This window comes from Coregonus lavaretus, assembly GCF_964263955.1.
Source record: "Coregonus lavaretus genome assembly, chromosome: 9".
Taxonomy (NCBI): Eukaryota; Metazoa; Chordata; class Actinopteri; order Salmoniformes; family Salmonidae; genus Coregonus; species Coregonus lavaretus.
This window is the reverse complement of record NC_139996.1, coordinates 40,493,571-40,514,573: the sequence shown is the minus strand read 5'-3', so window position 1 is coordinate 40,514,573 and position 21,003 is coordinate 40,493,571. Positions and strand designations below refer to the sequence as shown.

The 21,003-nt window shown below is 46.3% G+C and overlaps 1 protein-coding gene across 1 annotated transcript in view; it reads right to left on the bottom strand.

Annotated features, from left to right (window-relative positions):
- The window catches only part of LOC311135071 (transcriptional enhancer factor TEF-3-like), a 45,268-nt gene that overhangs the window by 6,037 nt on the left and 18,228 nt on the right, over nucleotides 1-21,003 (bottom strand). Inside the window, exons 8-11 of the mRNA XM_084168941.1 lie at nucleotides 20,727-20,857; nucleotides 20,198-20,371; nucleotides 9,303-9,443; nucleotides 7,398-7,550 (exon numbers count right to left, since the gene is read on the bottom strand). Coding sequence (XP_084025067.1) covers nucleotides 7,398-7,550; nucleotides 9,303-9,443; nucleotides 20,198-20,371; nucleotides 20,727-20,857 — 599 coding nt within the window. The remainder of the gene's footprint in view (nucleotides 1-7,397; nucleotides 7,551-9,302; nucleotides 9,444-20,197; nucleotides 20,372-20,726; nucleotides 20,858-21,003) is intronic.

Below are 21,003 nucleotides of genomic sequence, written 5' to 3'. Positions count from 1 at the left end.
GTATGGCGTCGTGTGGGCGAGTGGTGTGCTGATGTCAACGTTGTGAACAGAGTGCCCCATGGTGGCAGGGTGGTTATGGTATGGGCAGGTAAAAGCTACGGACAACGCACTTAATTGCATTTTATCGATGGCAATTTGAATACACAGAGATACAGTGGGGAAAAAAAGTATTTAGTCAGCCACCAATTGTGCAAGTTCTCCCACTTAAAAAGATGAGAGAGGCCTGTAATTTTCATCATAGGTACACGTCAACTATGACAGACAAATTGAGAATTTTTTCTCCAGAAAATCACATTGTAGGATTTTTTATGAATTTATTTCCAAATTATGGTGGAAAATAAGTATTTGGTCACCTACAAACAAGCAAGATTTCTGGCTCTCACAGACCTGTAACTTCTTCTTTAAGAGGCTCCTCTGTTCTCCACTCGTTACCTGTATTAATGGCACCTGTTTGAACTTGTTATCAGTATAAAAGACACCTGTCCACAACCTCAAACAGTCACACTCCAAACTCCACTATGGCCAAGACCAAAGAGCTGTCAAAGGACACCAGAAACAAAATTGTAGACCTGCACCAGGCTGGGAAGACTGAATCTGCAATAGGTAAGCAGCTTGGTTTGAAGAAATCAACTGTGGGAGCAATTATTAGGAAATGGAAGACATACAAGACCACTGATAATCTCCCTCGATCTGGGGCTCCACGCAAGATCTCACCCCGTGGGGTCAAAATGATCACAAGAACGGTGAGCAAAAATCCCAGAACCACACAGGGGGACCTAGTAAATGACCTGCAGAGAGCTGGGACCAAAGTAACAAAGCATACCATCAGTAACACACTACGTCGCCAGGGACTCAAATCCTGCAGTGAAAGACGTGTCCCCCTGCTTAAGCCAGTACATGTCCAGGCCCGTCTGAAGTTTGCTAGAGTGCATTTGGATGATCCAGAAGAGGATTGGGAGAATGTCATATGGTCAGATGAAACCAAAATATAACTTTTTGGTAAAAACTCAACTCGTCGTGTTTGGAGGACAAAGAATGCTGAGTTGCATCCAAAGAACACCATACCTACTGTGAAGCATGGGGGTGGAAACATCATGCTTTGGGGCTGTTTTTCTGCAAAGGGACCAGGACGACTGATCCGTGTAAAGGAAAGAATGAATGGGGCCATGTATCGTGAGATTTTGAGTGAAAACCTTCCATCAGCAAGGGCATTGAAGATGAAACGTGGCTGGGTCTTTCAGCATGACAATGATCCCAAACACACCGCCCGGGCAATGAAGGAGTGGCTTCGTAAAAAGCATTTCAAGGTCCTGGAGTGGCCTAGCCAGTCTCCAGATCTCAACCCCATAGAAAATCTTTGGAGGGAGTTGAAAGTCCGTGTTGCCCAGCGACAGCCCCAAAACATCACTGCTCTAGAGGAGATCTGCATGGAGGAATGGGCCAAAATACCAGCAACAGTGTGTGAAAACCTTGTGAAGACTTACAGAAAACGTTTGACCTGTGTCATTGCCAACAAAGGGTATATAACAAAGTATTGAGAAACTTTTGTTATTGACCAAATACTTATTTTCCACCATAATTTGCAAATAAATTCATTAAAAATCCTACAATGTGATTTTCTGGATTTTCTTTTCTCATTTTGTCTGTCATAGTTGACGCGTACCTATGATGAAAATTACAGGCCTCTCTCATCTTTTTAAGTGGGAGAACTTGCACAATTGGTGGCTGACTAAATACTTTTTCCTCCCACTGTACCGTGACGAGATCATGAGGCCCATTGTCGTGCCATTCATCCGCCGCCATCACCTCATGTTTCAGCATGATAATGCATGGCCCCATGTCGCAAGGATCTGTACACAATTCCTGGAAGCTGAAAATGTCCCAGTTCTTCCACGACCTGCATACTCACCCATTGAGCTCGTTTGGGATGCATGAAGCAAATTGTGGTCACACCAGATATTGACTGGTTTTCTGATCCACGCCTCTACCTTTTTAAAAAGTTATCTGTGACCAACAGATGCATATCTGTATTCCCAGTCATGTGAAATCCATAGATTAGGGCCTAATTAATTTATTTCAATTGACTAATTTGTCATGTGGTGAGGTGTATGTGTGGTGGAAGTCAGGCGCAGGACACCGAGGCTCAGTCCAACAGAGTTTACTCAAAATTTCCAAAAGGAAACGGAAAACAAACGACCTCAAAAACAAGAGGCGAGCATTTACGCTAAAATGCGAAAACACAAAAATGCAAACAAGAAACAAAACACGCAGCACGACAGGCGAACAACAACACACAATCCTACCAAGCAAAAGGACGGAACTTATAGGACAGGTGATGAATACACAATAGGACACAGGTGTGACAGACAGACAAAAGCAATCACACACAGAAACATAGATCGGTGGCAGCTAGTACTCCGGGGACGGCGACCGCCGACGCCTGCTCGTACCAGGAGGGGGAGCAGCCTCGGCAGAATCCGTGACAGTACCCCCCCCTTGACGCGCGGCTCCAGCCGTGCGCCGACCCCGGCCTCGGGGACGGCCAGGAGGACGCGGACCCGGGCGCGTGGGATGCCCACGGTGGAAATCAGTCAGGAGGGATGGATCGAGGATGTCCCTCCTGGGCACCCAGCACCGTTCCTCCGGACCGTACCCCTCCCACTCCACGAGATACTGGAGACCACTCATCCGGCGCCTCGAGTCCAAGATGGTCCGGACTCTGTACGCCGGGGCCCCCTCGATGTCCAAAGGGGGCGGAGGGGTCTCTCCTATCTCATTATCCTGGAGTGGACCAGCTACCACCGGCCTGAGAAGAGACACATGGAACGAGGGGTTAATATTTTTGTACTCTATAGGCAGCTGTAACCTGTAACACACCTCGTTCAACCTTCTCAGGACTTTAAAGGGCCCCACAAACCGCCGACCCAGCTTCCGGCAGGGCAGGCGGAGGGGCAGGTTTCGAGTCGAGAGCCAGACTCGATCTCCCGGTGCGTACACCGGCCCCTCACTGCGGTGGCGATCGGCGCTCGCCTTTTGTTGACGGATGGCACGCTGCAGATGGACATGGGCAGCGTCCCACGTCTCCTCCGAGCGCCGAATCCACTCGTCCACCGCAGGGGCCTCGGTCTGGCTCTCGTGCCACGGTGCCAGGACCGGCTGATACCCTAAAATACACTGGAAAGGTGTTAATCCGGTGGAGGAGTGGCGGAGAGAGTTCTGGGCCATCTCTGCCCAGGGGATATACCTCGACCACTCCTCCGGCCGGCCCCGGCAATAGGACCTCAAAAACCTACCCACATCCTGGTTAACACGTTCAACCTGCCCATTGCTCTCTGGGTGGTACCCCGAGGTAAGGCTAACCGAGACCCCCAGGCGTTCCATGAAAGCCCCCCAGACTCTGGAGGTGAACTGGGGACCTCGGTCGGACACAATATCCTCGGGGACCCCATAGTGCCGGAACACGTGGGTAAAGAGGGCCTCGGCGGTCTGTAGGGCAGTAGGGAGACCCGGCAGTGGGAGGAGACGACAGGCCTTAGAAAACCGATCCACAATGACCAAAATGGTGGTATTACCCTGGGAAGGGGGTAGATCGGTCACAAAATCTACCGAGAGGTGGGACCATGGTCGTTGTGGAACGGGCAGAGGATGTAACTTACCTCTGGGCAAATGTCTAGGTGCCTTACACTGGGCACATACCGAGCAGGAGGAGACATAAACCCTCACATCCCTGGCTAACGTTGGCCACCAGTATTTTACGCTAAGGCAGTGCACCGTCCGACCAATACCAGGATGTCCAGAGGAGGGTGATGTATGAGCCCAAGAAATAAGCCGATCACGAACCTCGAGCGGAACGTACGTCCGCCCCACAGGACACTCGGGGGGAGTAGGGTCGGTACGCAGCGCCCGCTCGATTTCCGCATCGACCTCCCACACTACCGGAGCCACCAGACAAGACTCCGGCAGTATGGAAATAGGCTCAATGGACCTCTCCTCTGTGTCATACTGCCGGGACAGGGCGTCTGCCTTAACGTTCTGGGACCCAGGGATGTATGTGATCTTAAAAACAAACCGGGTCAGGAACATGTTCCACCTAGCCTGACGAGGGTTCAATCTCCTAGCTGCCCGGATGTACTCCAGGTTACGGTGATCAGTCAGAATGAGGAAAGGGTGTTGAGCCCCCTCAAGCCAATGCCTCCACACCTTTAGGGCCTGGACTACAGCTAACAGCTCCCTGTCCCCAACGTCATAATTGCGCTCCGCCGAGCTGAGCTTCTTAGAGTAGAATGCACAGGGGCGGAGCTTAGGTGGCGTGCCGGACCGTTGTGACAGGACTGCCCCAATACCGGTCTCGGACGCGTCCACCTCTACTTGGAAAGGCAAAGAGGGGTCCGGATGCGCCAGCACCGGGGCCGAAACGAACAGGTTCTTCAGCTTGACAAATGCCCTGTCCGCCTCAGCTGACCACTGCAAGCGCACCGGACCCCCCTTTAGCAGGGACGTAATGGGAACTGCAACCTGTCCAAAGCCCCGGATAAACCTCCGGTAGTAATTAGCAAAACCCAAGAACCGCTGCACCTCTTTTACGGTGGTTGGAGTTTGCCAATTACGCACAGCCGATACCCGATCTACCTCTATCTCCACGCCAGACGCGGACAATCGATAACCCAAAAAGGAGACGGACTCCTGGAAGAACAGGCATTTCTCTGCCTTGACATACAAGTCATGCTCCAACAGTCGTCTCAATACTCGGCGCACCTGGGCTACATGCTCGGCTCGTGTAGAAGAGTACACCAGGATGTCGTCGATGTAAACTACTACACCCTGCCCATGCATGTCCCGGAAAATCTCATCAACAAAGGATTGGAAGACTGAAGGAGCATTCATTAACCCGTATGGCATGACGAGATACTCGTAATGACCCGAGGTGGTACTAAATGCTGTCTTCCATTCATCCCCCCCCTTAATGCGCACCAGATTGTACGCGCTCCTGAGATCTAACTTTGTGAAGAATCGCGCTCCGCGTAATGATTCCGTCATCGTCGCAATCAGTGGCAGTGGGTAGCTGTATTTAACTGTAATCTGATTGAGACTACGATAATCAATACACGGGCGCAATCCCCCGTCCTTCTTCTTCACAAAGAAGAAACTCGAGGAGACTGGGGAAATAGAAGGCCGTATGTATCCCTGTGCCAAGGACTCGGCTATGTATGTCTCCATAGCCGCTGTCTCCTCTTGAGACAAGGGATACACATGACTCCTGGGAAGAGCTGCTCCAGTCTGGATATTTATCGCACAGTCCCCCTGTCTATGAGGAGGTAGCCTTGTTGCCCTCGATTTACTAAAGACCAGTGCTAAATCCTCATACTCGGGGGGAATGCGCAGTGCGGGCACTTGGTTCGGACTCTCTACCGAGGTCGCCCCTATGGAAACACCTAGACATCTCCCTACACACTGGGCAGACCACTCCATAAGAGCCCTCTGTTGCCACGCTATGGTAGGATCGTGGGTACTTAACCAGGGAAGCCCCAACACCACTGGGTACGCAGGAGTGTCAATCAGATAGAACTGAATGATCTCCTCATGACCCCCCTGCGTAGTCATCGTCAGCGGTGCCGTGACATCCCTGATCAGACCCGACCCCAACGGCCGGCTGTCTAATGCATGGACAGGGAATGGAACTTCTACCGGCCGAAGGGGAATTCCTAACCTAGCACAAAATTTACGATCAATAAAGTTCCCAGCTGCGCCTGAATCTACTAGCGCCTTATGCTGGGAATGAGGTGCCACCTGTGGAAAACGCACAGGAATACTCATGTGACCAACAGAGAGCTCTGGGTAAGTGGGGCGCCTACTCACCTGAAATGACTCCCCAGTGCGTGACCTGTTGTCCCCTCTCTCAGAAGACCCTCCCCAGCACCTGGCCGTGGTGTGTCCTCCACGGCCACAGTTGGTGCAGGGGTTGGCCCTCCTCGGGTTCTCCCTCCTCCTCTCTCTAGCGCCAGCACCCCCGAGCTCCATAGGAATAGGCTCGGAGGTGCTGGAGGACGGAATGGACGACCCCCACTCGGGACGTCCGCGGGTAGCCAGCAGGGTGTCTAGACTGATGGAGATGTCCACCAGCTGGTCGAACGACAGGTTGGTGTCCCTGCAGGCCATCTCACGACGAACGTCCTCTCGTAGGCTACACCGATAGTGGTCAATGAGGGCCCTCTCACTCCATCCCGCATCCGCTGCTAGTATCCGGAACTCCAGTGCGAACTCCTGTGCGCTCCTCTTCCCCTGTCGGAGGTGGAATAGACGCTCTCCCGCCGCTTTCCCCTCAGGTGGATGATCGAAGACAGTCCTGAAGCGGCGGGAAAACTCCGCGTAGGTGATGGTGGCGGCGTCTATTCCCCTCCATTCGGCGTTGGCCCACTCCAACGCCTTCCCGGAGAGACAGGAGATGAGGGCGGAGACGCTCTCGTATCCCGAGGGCGCCGGGTGTATGGTGGCAAGGTAAAGTTCTACCTGTAGGAGAAAGCCCTGACACCCGGCTGCAGAACCGTCATATGCCCTCGGGAGCGAGAGCCGAATGCCACTGGGTCCCGGTGCTGAGAGAGGAGGACTGGCCGTTGTTCCTGCTGACTCCATGGAGAAGGTGTGTTGTTCTGTCATGTGGTGAGGTGTATGTGTGGTGGAAGTCAGGCGCAGGACACCGAGGCTCAGTCCAACAGAGTTTACTCAAAATTTCCAAAAGGAAACGGAAAACAAACGACCTCAAAAACAAGAGGCGAGCATTTACGCTAAAATGCGAAAACACAAAAATGCAAACAAGAAACAAAACACGCAGCACGACAGGCGAACAACAACACACAATCCTACCAAGCAAAAGGACGGAACTTATAGGACAGGTGATGAATACACAATAGGACACAGGTGTGACAGACAGACAAAAGCAATCACACACAGAAACATAGATCGGTGGCAGCTAGTACTCCGGGGACGGCGACCGCCGACGCCTGCTCGTACCAGGAGGGGGAGCAGCCTCGGCAGAATCCGTGACATAATTTCCTTATATTAACTGTAACTCAGTAAAATCTTAGAAATTGTTGCATGTTGCGTTAATATTTTTGTTCAGTATATATTTAAAACCAAATACTTTTAGACTTTTACTCAAGTAGTACTTTACTGGGGTACTTTCACTTTTACTTGAGTCATTTTCTATGAAGGTATCTTTACTTTTACTCAAGTATGACAATTGGGTACTTTTTCCACCACTGGCTATCTGTTTCCCTAGGTGTCCAGCTATCCCTCTCCAGAAATGTTTGAATCCTTATTGTATGAATTATGATTTGTGGATTAAAATAAAATATTTAGAATGTGCGTGTGTGTGTGTGTGCGTTCATGTGCTTGTTTACCTGTAGGATGGTGAAGTTCTCCAGTACACTGTTCATCATGTACTTCTCCGGCAGGTGTTTGAGCTTGTGGATGAAGTTGATCATGTATTCACACAGTGGGGAACGGTGGATTCTGAACACATACCGCCCATTCTCAAACCGCGCATATTCTGTCTGGGGAGACACAATATATCCAAAATATGATATATGTGTAATATATCAAGAGATGGTCACACTGAAAATACATTATATTATTTCATAGATGAAAGTCAAGGTAATACATTTATAATTTACCTGATATATGGCAAGATAGCTATAGCACTAAACATATACTGTAGGTAATGGCTACCATAATCAAATTGATGTCCCTGTTGAATGTCATTATATTATAGTTCATGGCCCATAAGGCTCTGATCAAAAGTAGTGCACTACATAGGGAATAGGGTGCCATTTGGGACGTGACCAATGAGTCAGGGTGAGGAGGAGTGTAAGTGGTGTCTTGTGGCCGTCTGTTCTAGACCACAGATGGTTGAGTAGTGAGTTGAATCCATCCCAACCACTGGTTGGGTTATTCATTTATTCTCAGAGTGGTAATCATCACGGTCATGAACAGTCATGATCTCAAATGTTGAGATAGCAGGTCTAAAACATAGATTTTTATGCCAATCCTGGACTGTACACAAAGCTTGGTTGACCATCATCTCGACATAATCCATATCCATTTCTGTTTATTTATCTACTGTAAACCTAAACTACCGTTCAAAAGTTTGGGGTCACTTAGAAATGTCCTTGTTTTCGAAAGAAAAGCAATTTATTTGTCCATTAAAATAACATCAAATTGATCAGAAATACAGTGTAGACATTGTTAATGTTGTAAATGGCTATTGTAGCTGGAAACGGCTGATTTTTAATGGAATATCTACATAGGCGTACAGAGGCCCATTATCAGCAACCATCAGTCCTGTGTTCCAATGGCACGTTGTGTTTGCTAATCCAAGTTTATCATTTTAAAAGGCTAATTGATCATTTATGTTAGCACAGCTGAAAACTGTTGTGCTGCTTAAAGAAGCAATAAAACTGGCCTTCTTGAGACTAGTTGAGTATCTGGAGCATCAGCAATTGTGGGTTCGATTACAGGCTCAAAATGACTAGAAACAAATAATTTTCTTCTGAAACTCGTCAGTCTATTCTTGTTCTGAGAAATGAAGGCTATTCCATGCGAGAAATTGCCAAGAAACTGAAGATCTCGTACAACGCTGTGTACTACTCCCGTCACAGAACAGCACAAACTGGCTCTAACCAGAATAGAAAGAGGAGTGGGAGGCCCCGGTGCACAACTGAGCAAGAGGACAAATACATTAGTGTCTAGTTTGAGAAACAGACGCCTCACAGGTCCTCAACTGGCAGCTTCATTAAATAGTACCTACAAAACACCAGTCTCAATGTCAACAGTGAAGAGGCGAGTCAGGGATGCTGACCTTCTAGGCAGAGTTACAAAGAAAAAGCCATATCTCAGACTGCCCATCTTAATCTTTTATTTTTAATGGCCAGTCTGAGATATGGCTTTTTCTTTGCAACTCTGCCTAGAAGGTCAGCATCCTGGAGTCGCCTCCTTTGGGTGGTGAATGGGCAAGACAAAAGATTTAAGTGCCTTTGAACGGGGTATGGTAGTAGGTGCCAGGCGCACTTGACACAACTGTGGGAAGCATTGGAGTCAGCATGGGCCAGCATCCCTGTGGAACGCTTTCGACACCTTGTAGAGTCCATGCCCGACAAATTGAGTCTGTTCTGAGGGCAAAAGGGGGTGCAACTCAATATTAGGAAGATGTTCCTAATGTTTTGCACACTCAGTGTATACTGTATGTATATTTACTATATCTCTATTCATATTCATAGACCTGGAGCAATCCGTTGTTTTTCGCTCACCTCTACTTTCTCGACCACCTGCTTTCCGAAGGAGCAGACTTTGGTGGAGGAGGTGATGATCATGTTCTCAGAGCTCTCGTACTGACTGGACACGCCGTAGAAGAAACTGCTGTCGTCCTGCAGGTTGGCACTCAGATCAGCCTGCACAGAGAGAATGGAACCACACAGTCAACAACAACAGATCAGCTTGCAGAGTGAGGAACCACACAGTCAACAACAACAGATCAGCCTGCAGAGAGAGGAACCACACAGTCAACAACAACAGATCAGCCTGCAGAGAGAGGAACCACACAGTCAACAACAACAGATCAGCCTGCAGAGAGAGGAACCACACAGTCAACAACAACAGATCAGCCTGCAGAGAGAGGAACCACACAGTCAACAACAACAGATCAGCCTGCAGAGAGAGGAACCACACAGTCAACAACAACAGATCAGCCTGCAGAGAGAGGAACCACACAGTCAACAACAACAGATCAGCCTGCAGAGAGAGGAACCACACAGTCAACAACAACAGATCAGCCTGCAGAGAGAGGAACCACACAGTCAACAACAACAGATCAGCCTGCAGAGAGAGGAACCACACACACGGTCAACAACAATCTGCCAGTCCCTCCCCCTTTTTTTGAAACAGGAGGAGGTCCACACAGGCCACACACAACCTGTCAGTCTTACCAATACGATAAGGCATTGTTCAAACAACCTGCAACCTGCCAGTCTTTAAGAGGAGAGACCTTTTTAGTTCCGGACAGTTCAATCAAAAATCTGAAGAGAAACCTGTATGTTATTTCAGTCGTAATACATCAAGCTTTCTTTCAGTAATGCCAGGTTCTTCTTAATAGACTTCATTTCAAGGAGCAGGGAACAAGTGTGTGTATGTTTGTGTGTGTGTCTTAGTTGGCTTTCCAAAACGTATTACCCCAGTGTGACGGCTCAACAAAGCCTGCGACTGAATCTCTGCAAAGCCAAGCAGCATCTATTGCTGTTGCCTGTGTTGACTTAGCTTAGGCTGCCAATCCAGCCGCTGCATTCCCAAGATGCTGTGTGTCTAGCTGTGGCGTTAGTCCTGTCTGGGCCTCTCTCTCCGTCAGGTGCATCCAAGCTCTTGTCTGTCTGAGAAAGTAGAATCTGCCCCTAGTCACTGATACTGGGTCAGACATATTTTCATCCACCCTAACGGTTAAGGGAAGGATCTGGGTCAGGGTAATCTGATCCTAGATCTGATTTTACATCTAGATGAGGTGTCATCTCTGTCATGGTAGATAAGGACAGACAGACATTGAGAGGGCTTTACCTTTTCCCCTCTCAGGCTCTTGTCTCCTAATGGGCCATTAATACAGCGCTCAGCCTCTCTTCATCGCCCCGCTCCTCGTCTTCATCCCTTGCTCCTGTAATTCTCTCATTTGTCTTCATCCCCGGGGCTCAGTGACCCTCCCAGAACCCGCGCTCCCCCCTTCCTTAACGGCCTGCGAGGGAATTCATCCAATTACAATCAACAGCCCACAATTGGCTGATTAGATCAGCCAGGCCGGGCTCCTGTGTAACAATTTACAAGGGCCGTCTCAAATCGGATTCTCCGGGCACTTCAAAGGCGCGAGACAATCCGTTAGGACAGGGCCATGGGCGCTGCGGGGAGCAGGCTGGGCCGGCCGTGGAGCTGGAAATTCAATCTAGAATGCCATAGCTTTGGAGATGGGCCAGCAGCCTGTCACCGTCGCCATGACAACCAGCCGGAGCCTCAGGACACCCCCAAGTCATGATCCGGGTGGCTGGCTGGCTGGATGCATGGATGGTTGTTTATTTGTTTGTCTGTGTGTTTTGTCATGGGTGCCATGAGGGTTAGAGAGCCCCTTAGGACAATCGGACCTACTATAATATGATGTGGTGATGTATCTGGTGCTAGCAGCAGTCATATGGGCTTGTTTTCTCCAGTCAGTCTGAGCTAGCTGTATATATCATGGGTGCTCGAGCCCAACAGGGCAATGAAAGGAAGTAAGAGGCTGCCCTGATGAATGTCTTGTTGGACACATTCCCCTTTCTCTTTCTCTCCCACTTTCATGATATACGGCTGGGTCCCTTGCTCCCTCCTTCCCATTACCCCTGCATCAAATGCCATGGCTCTCAGCAGCTGCTTCTTCCAAGGGGTGGAGATGGCTGCTTGATATGGGTGTCACTTTCCAATGTCTTTTATCTCTCTCAACAATAAATAACGCCTCAGAGAGAAGCATGTGAGGGTGACTAACACCTCATGTACAAGCCAACTGGGGGGAGAGATCGTTAGGGGGCACATTCTATCTTTGGGAATGTAGAGTTGGGATGTAAAGGTGTGACTCGAAACATGATAATCATGCTCTGAAAATCTTCATTCTGTAGAATATAGCGTGTATAAATAGTGTTTCTGAAGCAAGTTATGCACATTCAGAGCAAAGAAGTGGTCAGAGGAGATGGACACAGTGGATTCAATCTCTCTCACTCTCTCACACAAGCTCTCCCTCTCTTACACCCCCCCCCCTTCTCCTTTCTATAATAATAATAATATAATATGCCATTTAGCAGACGCTTTTATCCAAAGCGACTTACAGTCATGTGTGCATACATTTTTACATATGGGCGGTCCCGGGGATCGAACCCACTACCCTGGCGCTACAAGCGCCGTGCTCTACCAATTGAGCTACAGAGGACTTTCTCTCCCTATCCCCTACACTCTGTACATTCCCTCTCTCTTGGTTGGGGGGAAATCTATAAATAAGTGGATGCGTGTGGGGTGGGTTCAGCCTAATAGCGAGTGGACAGGTGCCCAGGCTCAGATTTCTCCAGTGAAAGAGCAGCCCTGCCACTCTCCTGCCCAAGGCTGCCGTCACACACACACACACACACACACACTACAATGTGCCCTCTATACCCACGGGCAGAAAACAGCCAGGTCTTAATAGATTACTTTTAATTAGTTTCAAACAGAAATCGCTAATAAATTCCTTTAGCTCCAGTGCTAAAGATATCCTAACACAGTTAAAGGCCCAGTGCTGTCAAAAGTCTGTTTTTCCTGTGTTTTATATCATATTGTACAACACCTTATGAAACTAACGCTGTAAAAGTGGATTTTTTTTAAAAATCAGTGTTATTTCCTGATAGTTCCTGGTTGAAAATACAATCTACGCAGGACCTTCTAATCAGCAGATTTGCATGGGTGGGAGTTGCGGCTTTCCATGGTGACATCACCATGCGGTAAATTGCTAGTTTTCAGTTTTCCCCTCCCCACTCAGACCACTCCCAGACAGTCCTAGCAAAATGCTTGCTTAAGAAATAGTATTTAGCTAAAAAGCTATTTTTGTCAATTGTAATGGAAATCTATTACAGTAAGCAGGGCCGGCTTAATGCAGGGGCTTACCGGGGCTGAAGCCCAGGCCCGTGGGAGGCCCAAGAGGCAGCAAAAAAATACAAAATAAAAAAAATAAAAAAATATACAAACAGTATATATTACACAGTATATACAATAAATATTATATATACAGTGGGGAGAACAAGTATTTGATACACTGCCGATTTTGCAGGTTTTCCTACTTACAAAGCATGTAGAGGTCTGTAATTTTTATCATAGGTACACTTCAACTGTGAGAGACGGAATCTAAAACAAAAATCTAGAAAATCACATTGTATGATTTTAAAGTAATTCATTTGCATTTTATTGCATGACATAAGTATTTGATACATCAGAAAAGCAGAACTTAATATTTGGTACAGAAACCTTTGTTTGCAATTACAGAGATCATACGTTTCCTGTAGGTCTTGACCAGGTTTGCACACACTGCAGCAGGGATTTTGGCCCACTGCTCCATACAGACCTTCTCCAGATCCTTCAGGTTTCGGGGCTGTCGCTGGGCAATACGGACTTTCAGCTCCCTCCAAAGATTTTCTATTGGGTTCAGGTCTGGAGACTGGCTAGGCCACTCCAGGACCTTGAGATGCTTCTTACGGAGCCACTCCTTAGTTGCCCTGGCTGTGTGTTTCGGGTCGTTGTCATGCTGGAAGACCCAGCCACGACCCATCTTCAATGCTCTTACTGAGGGAAGGAGATTGTTGGCCAAGATCTCGCGATACATGGCCCCATCCATCCTCCCCTCAATACGGTGCAGTCGTCCTGTCCCCTTTGCAGAAAATTATCCCCAAAGAATGATGTTTCCACCTCCATGATTCACGGTTGGGATGGTGTTCTTGGGGTTGTACTCATCCTTCTTCTTCCTCCAAACACGGCGAGTGGAGTTTAGACCAAAAAGCTCTATTTTTGTCTCATCAGACCACATGACCTTCTCCCATTCCTCCTCTGGATCATCCAGATGGTCATTGGCAAACTTCAGACGGGCCTGGACATGCGATGGCTTGAGCAGGGGGACCTTGCGCACGCTGCAGGATTTTAATCCATGACGGCGTAGTGTGTTACTAATGGTTTTCTTTGAGACTGTGGTCCCAGCTCTCTTCAGGTCATTGACCAGTTCCTGCCGTGTAGTTCTGGGCTGATCCCTCACCTTCCTCATGATCATTGATGCCCCACGAGGTGAGATCTTGCATGGAGCCCCAGACCGAGGGTGATTGACCGTCATCTTGAACTTCTTCCATTTTCTAATAATTGCGCCAACAGTTGTTGCCTTCTCACCAAGCTGCTTGCCTATTGTCCTGCAGCCCATCCCAGCCTTGTGCAGGTCTACAATTTTATCCCTGATGTCCTTACACAGCTCTCTGGTCTTGGCCATTGTGGAGAGGTTGGAGTCTGTTTGATTGAGTGTGTGGACAGGTGTCTTTTATACAGGTAACGAGTTCAAACAGGTGCAGTTAATACAGGTAATGAGTGGAGAACAGGAGGGCTTCTTAAAGAAAAACTAACAGGTCTGTGAGAGCCGGAATTCTTACTGGTTGGTAGGTGATCAAATACTTATGTCATGCAATAAAATGCAAATTAATTACTTAAAAATCATACAATGTGATTTTCTGGATTTTTGTTTTAGATTCCGTCTCTCACAGTTGAAGTGTACCTATGATAAAAATTACAGACCTCTACATGCTTTGTAAGTAGGAAAACCTGCAAAATCGGCAGTGTATCAAATACTTGTTCTCCCCACTGTATATATATATATACAGTGAGGGAAAAAAGTATTTGATCCCCTGCTGATTTTGCACATTTGCCCACTGACAAAGAAATGATCAGTCTATAATTTTAATGGTAGGTTTATTTGAACAGTGAGAGACAGAATAACAACAAAAAAATCCAGAAAAACGCATGTCAAAAATGTTATAAATTGATTTGCATTTTAATGAGGGAAACAAATTCACCTTTATTTAACCAGGTGTCTTTTATACAGGTAACGAGCTGAGATTAGGAGCACACTCTTAAAGGGAGTACTCCTAATCTCAGCTTGTTACCTGTATAAAAGACACCTGTCCACAGAAGCAATCCATCAATCAGATTCCAAACTCTCCACCATGGCCAAGACCAAAGAGCTCTCCAAGGATGTCAGGGACAAGATTGTAGACCTACACAAGGCTGGAATGGGCTACAAGACCATCGCCAAGCAGCTTGGTGAGAAGGTGACAACAGTTGGTGTGATTATTCGCAAATGGAAGAAACACAAAAGAACTGTCAATCTCCCTCGGCCTGGGGCTCCATGCAAGATCTCACCTCGTGGAGTTGCAATGATCATGAGAACGGTGAGGAATCAGCCCAGAACTACACGGGAGGATCTTGTCAATGATCTCAAGGCAGCTGGGACCATAGTCACCAAGAAAACAATTGGTAACACACTACGCCGTGAAGGACTGAAATTCTGCAGCGCCCGCAAGGTCCCCCTGCTCAAGAAAGCACATATACAGGGCCGTCTGAAGTTTGCCAATGAACATCTGAATGATTCAGAGGAGAACTGGGTGAAAGTGTTGTGGTCAGATGAGACCAAAATCGAGCTCTTTGGCATCAACTCAACTCGCTGTGTTTGAAGGAGGAGGAATGCTGCCTATGACCCCAAGAACACCATCCCCACCGTCAAACATGGAGGTGGACACATCATGCTTTGGGGGTGTTTTTCTGCTAAGGGGACAGGACAACTTCACTGCATCAAAGGGACGATGGACGGGGCCATGTACCGTCAAATCTTGGGTGAGAACCTCCTTCCCTTAGCCAGGGCATTGAAAATGGGTCATGGATGGGTATTCCAGCATGACAATGACCCAAAACACACGGCCAAGGCAACAAAGGAGTGGCTCAAGAAGAAGCACATTAAGGTCCTGGAGTGGCCTAGCCAGTCTCCAGACCTTAATCCCATAGAAAATCTGTGGAGGGAGCTGAAGGTTCGAGTTGCCAAACGTCAGCCTCGAAACCTTAATGACTTGGAGAAGATCTGCAAAGAGGAGTGGAACAAAATCCCTCCTGAGATGTGTGCAAACCTGGTGGCCAACTACAAGAAATGTCTGACCTCTGTGATTGCCAACAAGGGTTTTGCCACCAAGTACTAAGTCATGTTTAGCAGAGGGGTCAAATACTTATTTCCCTCATTAAAATGCAAATCAATTTATAACATTTTTGACATGCGTTTTTCTGGATTGTTTTGTTGTTATTCTGTCTCTCACTGTTCAAATAAACCTACCATTAAAATTATAGACTGATCATGTCTTTGTCAGTGGGCAAACGTACAAAATCAGCAGGGGATCAAATACTTTTTTCCCTCACTGTATATATATTACACAGCATGTACAGTAAATATTATATATATATATATATATGTATAATATTTACTGTATATACTGTGTAATATATACTGTTTGTGTATATATATATATATACAGTGGGCTCCAAAATTACTGGCATCCCTGACTCCAATGCACAAACAATACTTGAATTATATTGTTTATATTTTTTATAGAGAAACTCAAAATACCAACATGCGAGAAATACTGTACTATATTAATGTTCCAATGGAACCCACCAAAATCATTTATTGATTTAATTAAAAATCAATGTCCTCCAAATCAAGGTTTCACAATTAATGGCACCCTTAAAGATTATTGTAAATAACATCTACCAAAATTAAACCAGGATTTAAATTCCACTTATTGAAGTTTATCTAAGTCTTAAAGGAACTATATTGAGCCATTACATCACTTCCTGTTTCACTAGGGTATACAAATGAGGTAACACGCATGCAATATCCCTTTGTCATCTAACACCAAGAAGAAAACAAAAGAACTGGCAGTTCAAACGAGACAGATGGTTGTAGACCTTCATAAATCTGGTAATGGCTACAAGAAGATCCACAAACGATTGAATATACCACTGAGCACTTGCAGGGCAATTATTTTAAAAAATAAAAAGATATGGAACAGTTGAAAACCTCATGGGTAGAGGACGCAAATGCATTTTGCCCCCCAGGATAGGGAGGAGGATGGTGAGAGAAGCAACAAAATCCCCAAGTATCACTATGAAAGAATTGCAGGCCTTGGTGGCGTCTTTGGGTCACCAGGTTTCAAAAAGCACCATCAAACGCCACCTCCACAACCACAGGCTCTTTGGAAGGGTTGCCAGAAGAAAGCCCTTTCTGACCCCAAGACACAGACGCAAGCGCTTGGAGTTTGCCAACCGTCATTTAAATTATGACTGGAAGAAGGTGCTCTGGTCAGATGAGACCAAAATTGAACGTTTTGGTCAGATACAGCATTGGCATGTTTGGCGTCAAAACAGAGATGCATACAAGGAGAGGCACCTCATACCCACTGTGAAATATGGTGGTGGGTCAGTGATGTTTTGGGGCTGTTTTAATTCCAGAGATCCAGAGGCACTGGTTAAGATTGATGGCATAATGAATTCCACCAAGTCTCAGGCAATTTTGGCTGACAATCTGGTTGCCTCTGGTAGAAGGCTGGGACTTGGCCGTAGGTGGACTTTCCAACAAGACAATGACCCAGAACATACCTCAAGATCCACACAGAAATGGTTCTGTGACAACAAAATCAATGTTCTGCCATGGCCATCTCAGTCGCCGGACCTCAATCCAATAGAAAATCTGTGGGCTGAGTTGAAGAGGGCAGTTGATAAGCGCAAACCCAAGAATGTGAAGGATCTTGAAAGGATCTGCATAGAAGAATGGGCCAAAATCCCTCCAAATGTGTTCCTTAACCTTGTCAAACATTACAGGAAAAGACTCCATGCTGTTATCCTTGCCAGAGGTGGTTGCACTAAGTACTAAATGAGGAGTGCCAATAATGATGAAACCTTGATTTTGGTGACATTTATTTTGTATTAAATAATTGTATGATTTTGGTTGGTTCCATTGAAACATTAATAAAGTACAGTATTTCTCACATGTTGGTATTTTGAGTTTCTCTATAAAAAATATAAACAATATAATTAAAGTATTGTTTGTGCATTGGAGTCAGGGGTGCCAGTAATTTTGGAGCCCACTATATATATATATATATATATATATATATATATATATATATATATATATATATATATATATATATACACACACAGTGAGGGAAAAAAGTATTTGATCCCCTGCTGATTTTGTACGTTTGCCCACTGACAAAGAAATGATCAGTCTATAATTTTAATGGTAGGTGTATTTGAACAGTGAGAGACAGAATAACAAACAAAAAATCCAGAAAAACGCATGTCAACATTTTTTATAAATTGATTTGCATTTTAAATGAGGGAAATAAGTATTTGACCCCTCTGCAAAACATGACTTAGTACTTGGTGGCAAAACCCTTGTTGGCAATCACAGAGGTCAGACGTTTCTTGTAGTTGGCCACCAGGTTTGCACACATCTCAGGAGGGATTTTCTCCCACTCCTCTTTGCAGATCTTCTCCAAGTCATGAATGTTTGGCAACTCGAACCTTCAGCTCCCTCCACAGATTTTCTATGGGATTAAGGTCTGGAGACTGGCTAGGCCACTCCAGGACCTTAATGTGCTTCTTCTTGAGCCACTCCTTTGTTGCCTTGGCCGTGTGTTTTGGGTCATGGTCATGCTGGAATACCCATCCACAACCCATTTTCAATGCCCTGGCTGAGGGAAGGAGGTTCTCACCCAAGATTTGACGGTACATGGCCCCATCCATCGTCCATTTGATGCGGTGAAGTTGTCCTGTGCCCTTAGCAGAAAAACACCCCCAAAGCATAATGTTTCCACCTCCATGTTTGACGGTGGGGATAGTGTTCTTGGGGTCATAGGCAGCATTCCTCCTCCTCCAAACACGGCGAGTTGAGTTGATGCCAAAGAGCTCCATTTTGGTCTCATCTGACCACAACACTTTCACCCAGTTCTCCTCTGAATCATTCAGATGTTCATTGGCAATCTTCAGACGGGCATGTATATGTGCTTTCTTGAGCAGGGGGAACTTGTGGGCGCTGCAGGATTTCAGTCCTTCACGGCGTAGTGTGTTACCAATTGTTTTCTTGGTGACTATGGTCCCAGCTGCCTTGAGATCATTGACAAGATCCTCCCGTGTAGTTCTGGGCTGATTCCTCACCGTTCTCATGATCATTGCAACTCCACGAGGTGAGATCTTGCATGGAGCCCCAGGCAGAGGGAGATTGACAGTTATTTTGTGTTTCCTCCATTTGCGAATAATCACACCAACTGTTGTCACCTTCTCACCAAGCTGCTTGGCGATGGTCTTGTAGCCCATTCCAGCCTTGTGTAGTTCTACAATCTTGTCCCTGACATCCTTGGAGAGCTCTTTGGTCTTGGCCATGGTGGAGAGTTTGGAATCTGATTGATGGATTGCTTCTGTGGACAGGTGTCTTTTATACAGGTAACAAACTGAGATTAGGAGCACTCCCTTTAAGAGTGTGCTCCTAATCTCAGCTCGTTACCTGTATAAAAGACACCTGGTTAAATAAAGGTGAATTTGTTTTATAAATATATATTTTTTAAAAAACACCTGGGAGCGAGACATTTTTCTGATTGAGAGGGGGTCAAATACTTAATTCCCTAATTAAAATGCAAATCAATTTATAACATTTTTGACATGCTTTTTCTGGATTTTTTTGTTGTTATTCTGTCTCTCACTGTTCAAATAAACCTACCATTAAAATGATAGACTCATCATTTCTTTGTCAGTGTACAAACTTACAAAATCAGCAGGGGATCAAATACGTTTTTCCCTCACTGTATATATATAGTACCAGACAAAAAAAAATGACACAGGGCCTATGATTTCTTCATCTGGCCCTGACAGTAAAGTACTTCATTGTTACTCAGAAATTATTTGATATTGATATAAAAACGGCTGCATTGGGCCTTTAACACATTTAGGTCATTAACAGCTGACAGGTGCTACAAAAACCTTTACCATACCAAATAGTCTCCCCTTTTGTGATTGGAGTGATTCTTTGCTTCACCTCTCTTTATATGATTCTATTCAGAAAGCAGAAAGACACACACACACACACACTTTTGTATTGCTATCCTTGTGGGGACCAAATAATTAATTCCCATCCAAAATCCTATTTTCCCTAACCCTAAATCTAAATCTAAATCTAACCCTAACCTTAACCCTAAGCCTAACCTTAACCCCTAACCCTAAAACTAAACCTAACCCTAACCGTAACCTCTAACCTTAATTCTAACCCTAATTGTAACCCTAACCCTAAAATAGCATTTTTCCTCGTGGGGACTGGCAAATTTGTCCCCACTTGTCTGAATTTTCCTTGTTTTACTATCCTTGTAAGGACATCTGGTACCTACAAAGATAGTTAAACAAAACACACACACACACACACACACACACACACACACACACACACACACACACACGAACACAGACACACACCTGCATGCACACACACATTCACACACTACAATGCGGCCTCTAACACACACCTCGCTTTGATTCTGCTTTGACTCACCCAGAACTTGACGAGGAAGAAAGCGTTGGGCGGCCCCTTCTCAAACAACTCCTTCATCCCTCCCTTCTTCTCAGGGAACTTGTCGTAGATCTGCCGGATGTCCACTGCCTCCAGGTAAGGGTCACTGAAGGTGGGGTTGGACTGACCGATGTGCACAAACAGGTGCTTGTTAAACTGCAAAACAAAGTGGAGAGAGAGATGTTGATTACTATCAGAGCGCTGCTTCAGTTCATGGTCAAGATGCAGTCATGGCCTGAGGAAGGAAGTAACACCTTTAGAAAAAGGCTTGTTGGATGAAAGTGAGCATAGATATTTATTTAAAGCTTTTTGTCGCACTCTTTTACATTGATGAGAACTGAAATGTTGCTTATTAATTTGCAGTGTCGTATTAACTAAGGCTGCATTTAAAAAGGCAGCCCAATTCTGATTTTTTTCCCACTAATTGTCTGTGTCAACGCAGCCTACGTGAGATGAATATGGATGTAGAGGCTTATCAGGCAGGGCGAGGGGCTACTAAGTGACTACTCACGGTCTCTGGGTCCTGAGGCTGCTCCAGGAAAGCGGAGAACTCCAGCATGCGAAGCTTGGAGCTGGCGATACTGCGCCCCTGCCACGGGGGGGTACCCGGCGACATGGACAGGCCTGCCGTGCTCTCATAGCCTGGTGAAGAAGAAGTTTTTTTTTAAATGTTGTTACATTCTGTCTGTTTCTCTGAGCTTTGTTGGAGCTCTTCATCAGTATCTTGTGTATTTCATCACTTGTAGACCGTGACAGCATCTGTCGACACATGGGGATGTGAGGGAAGC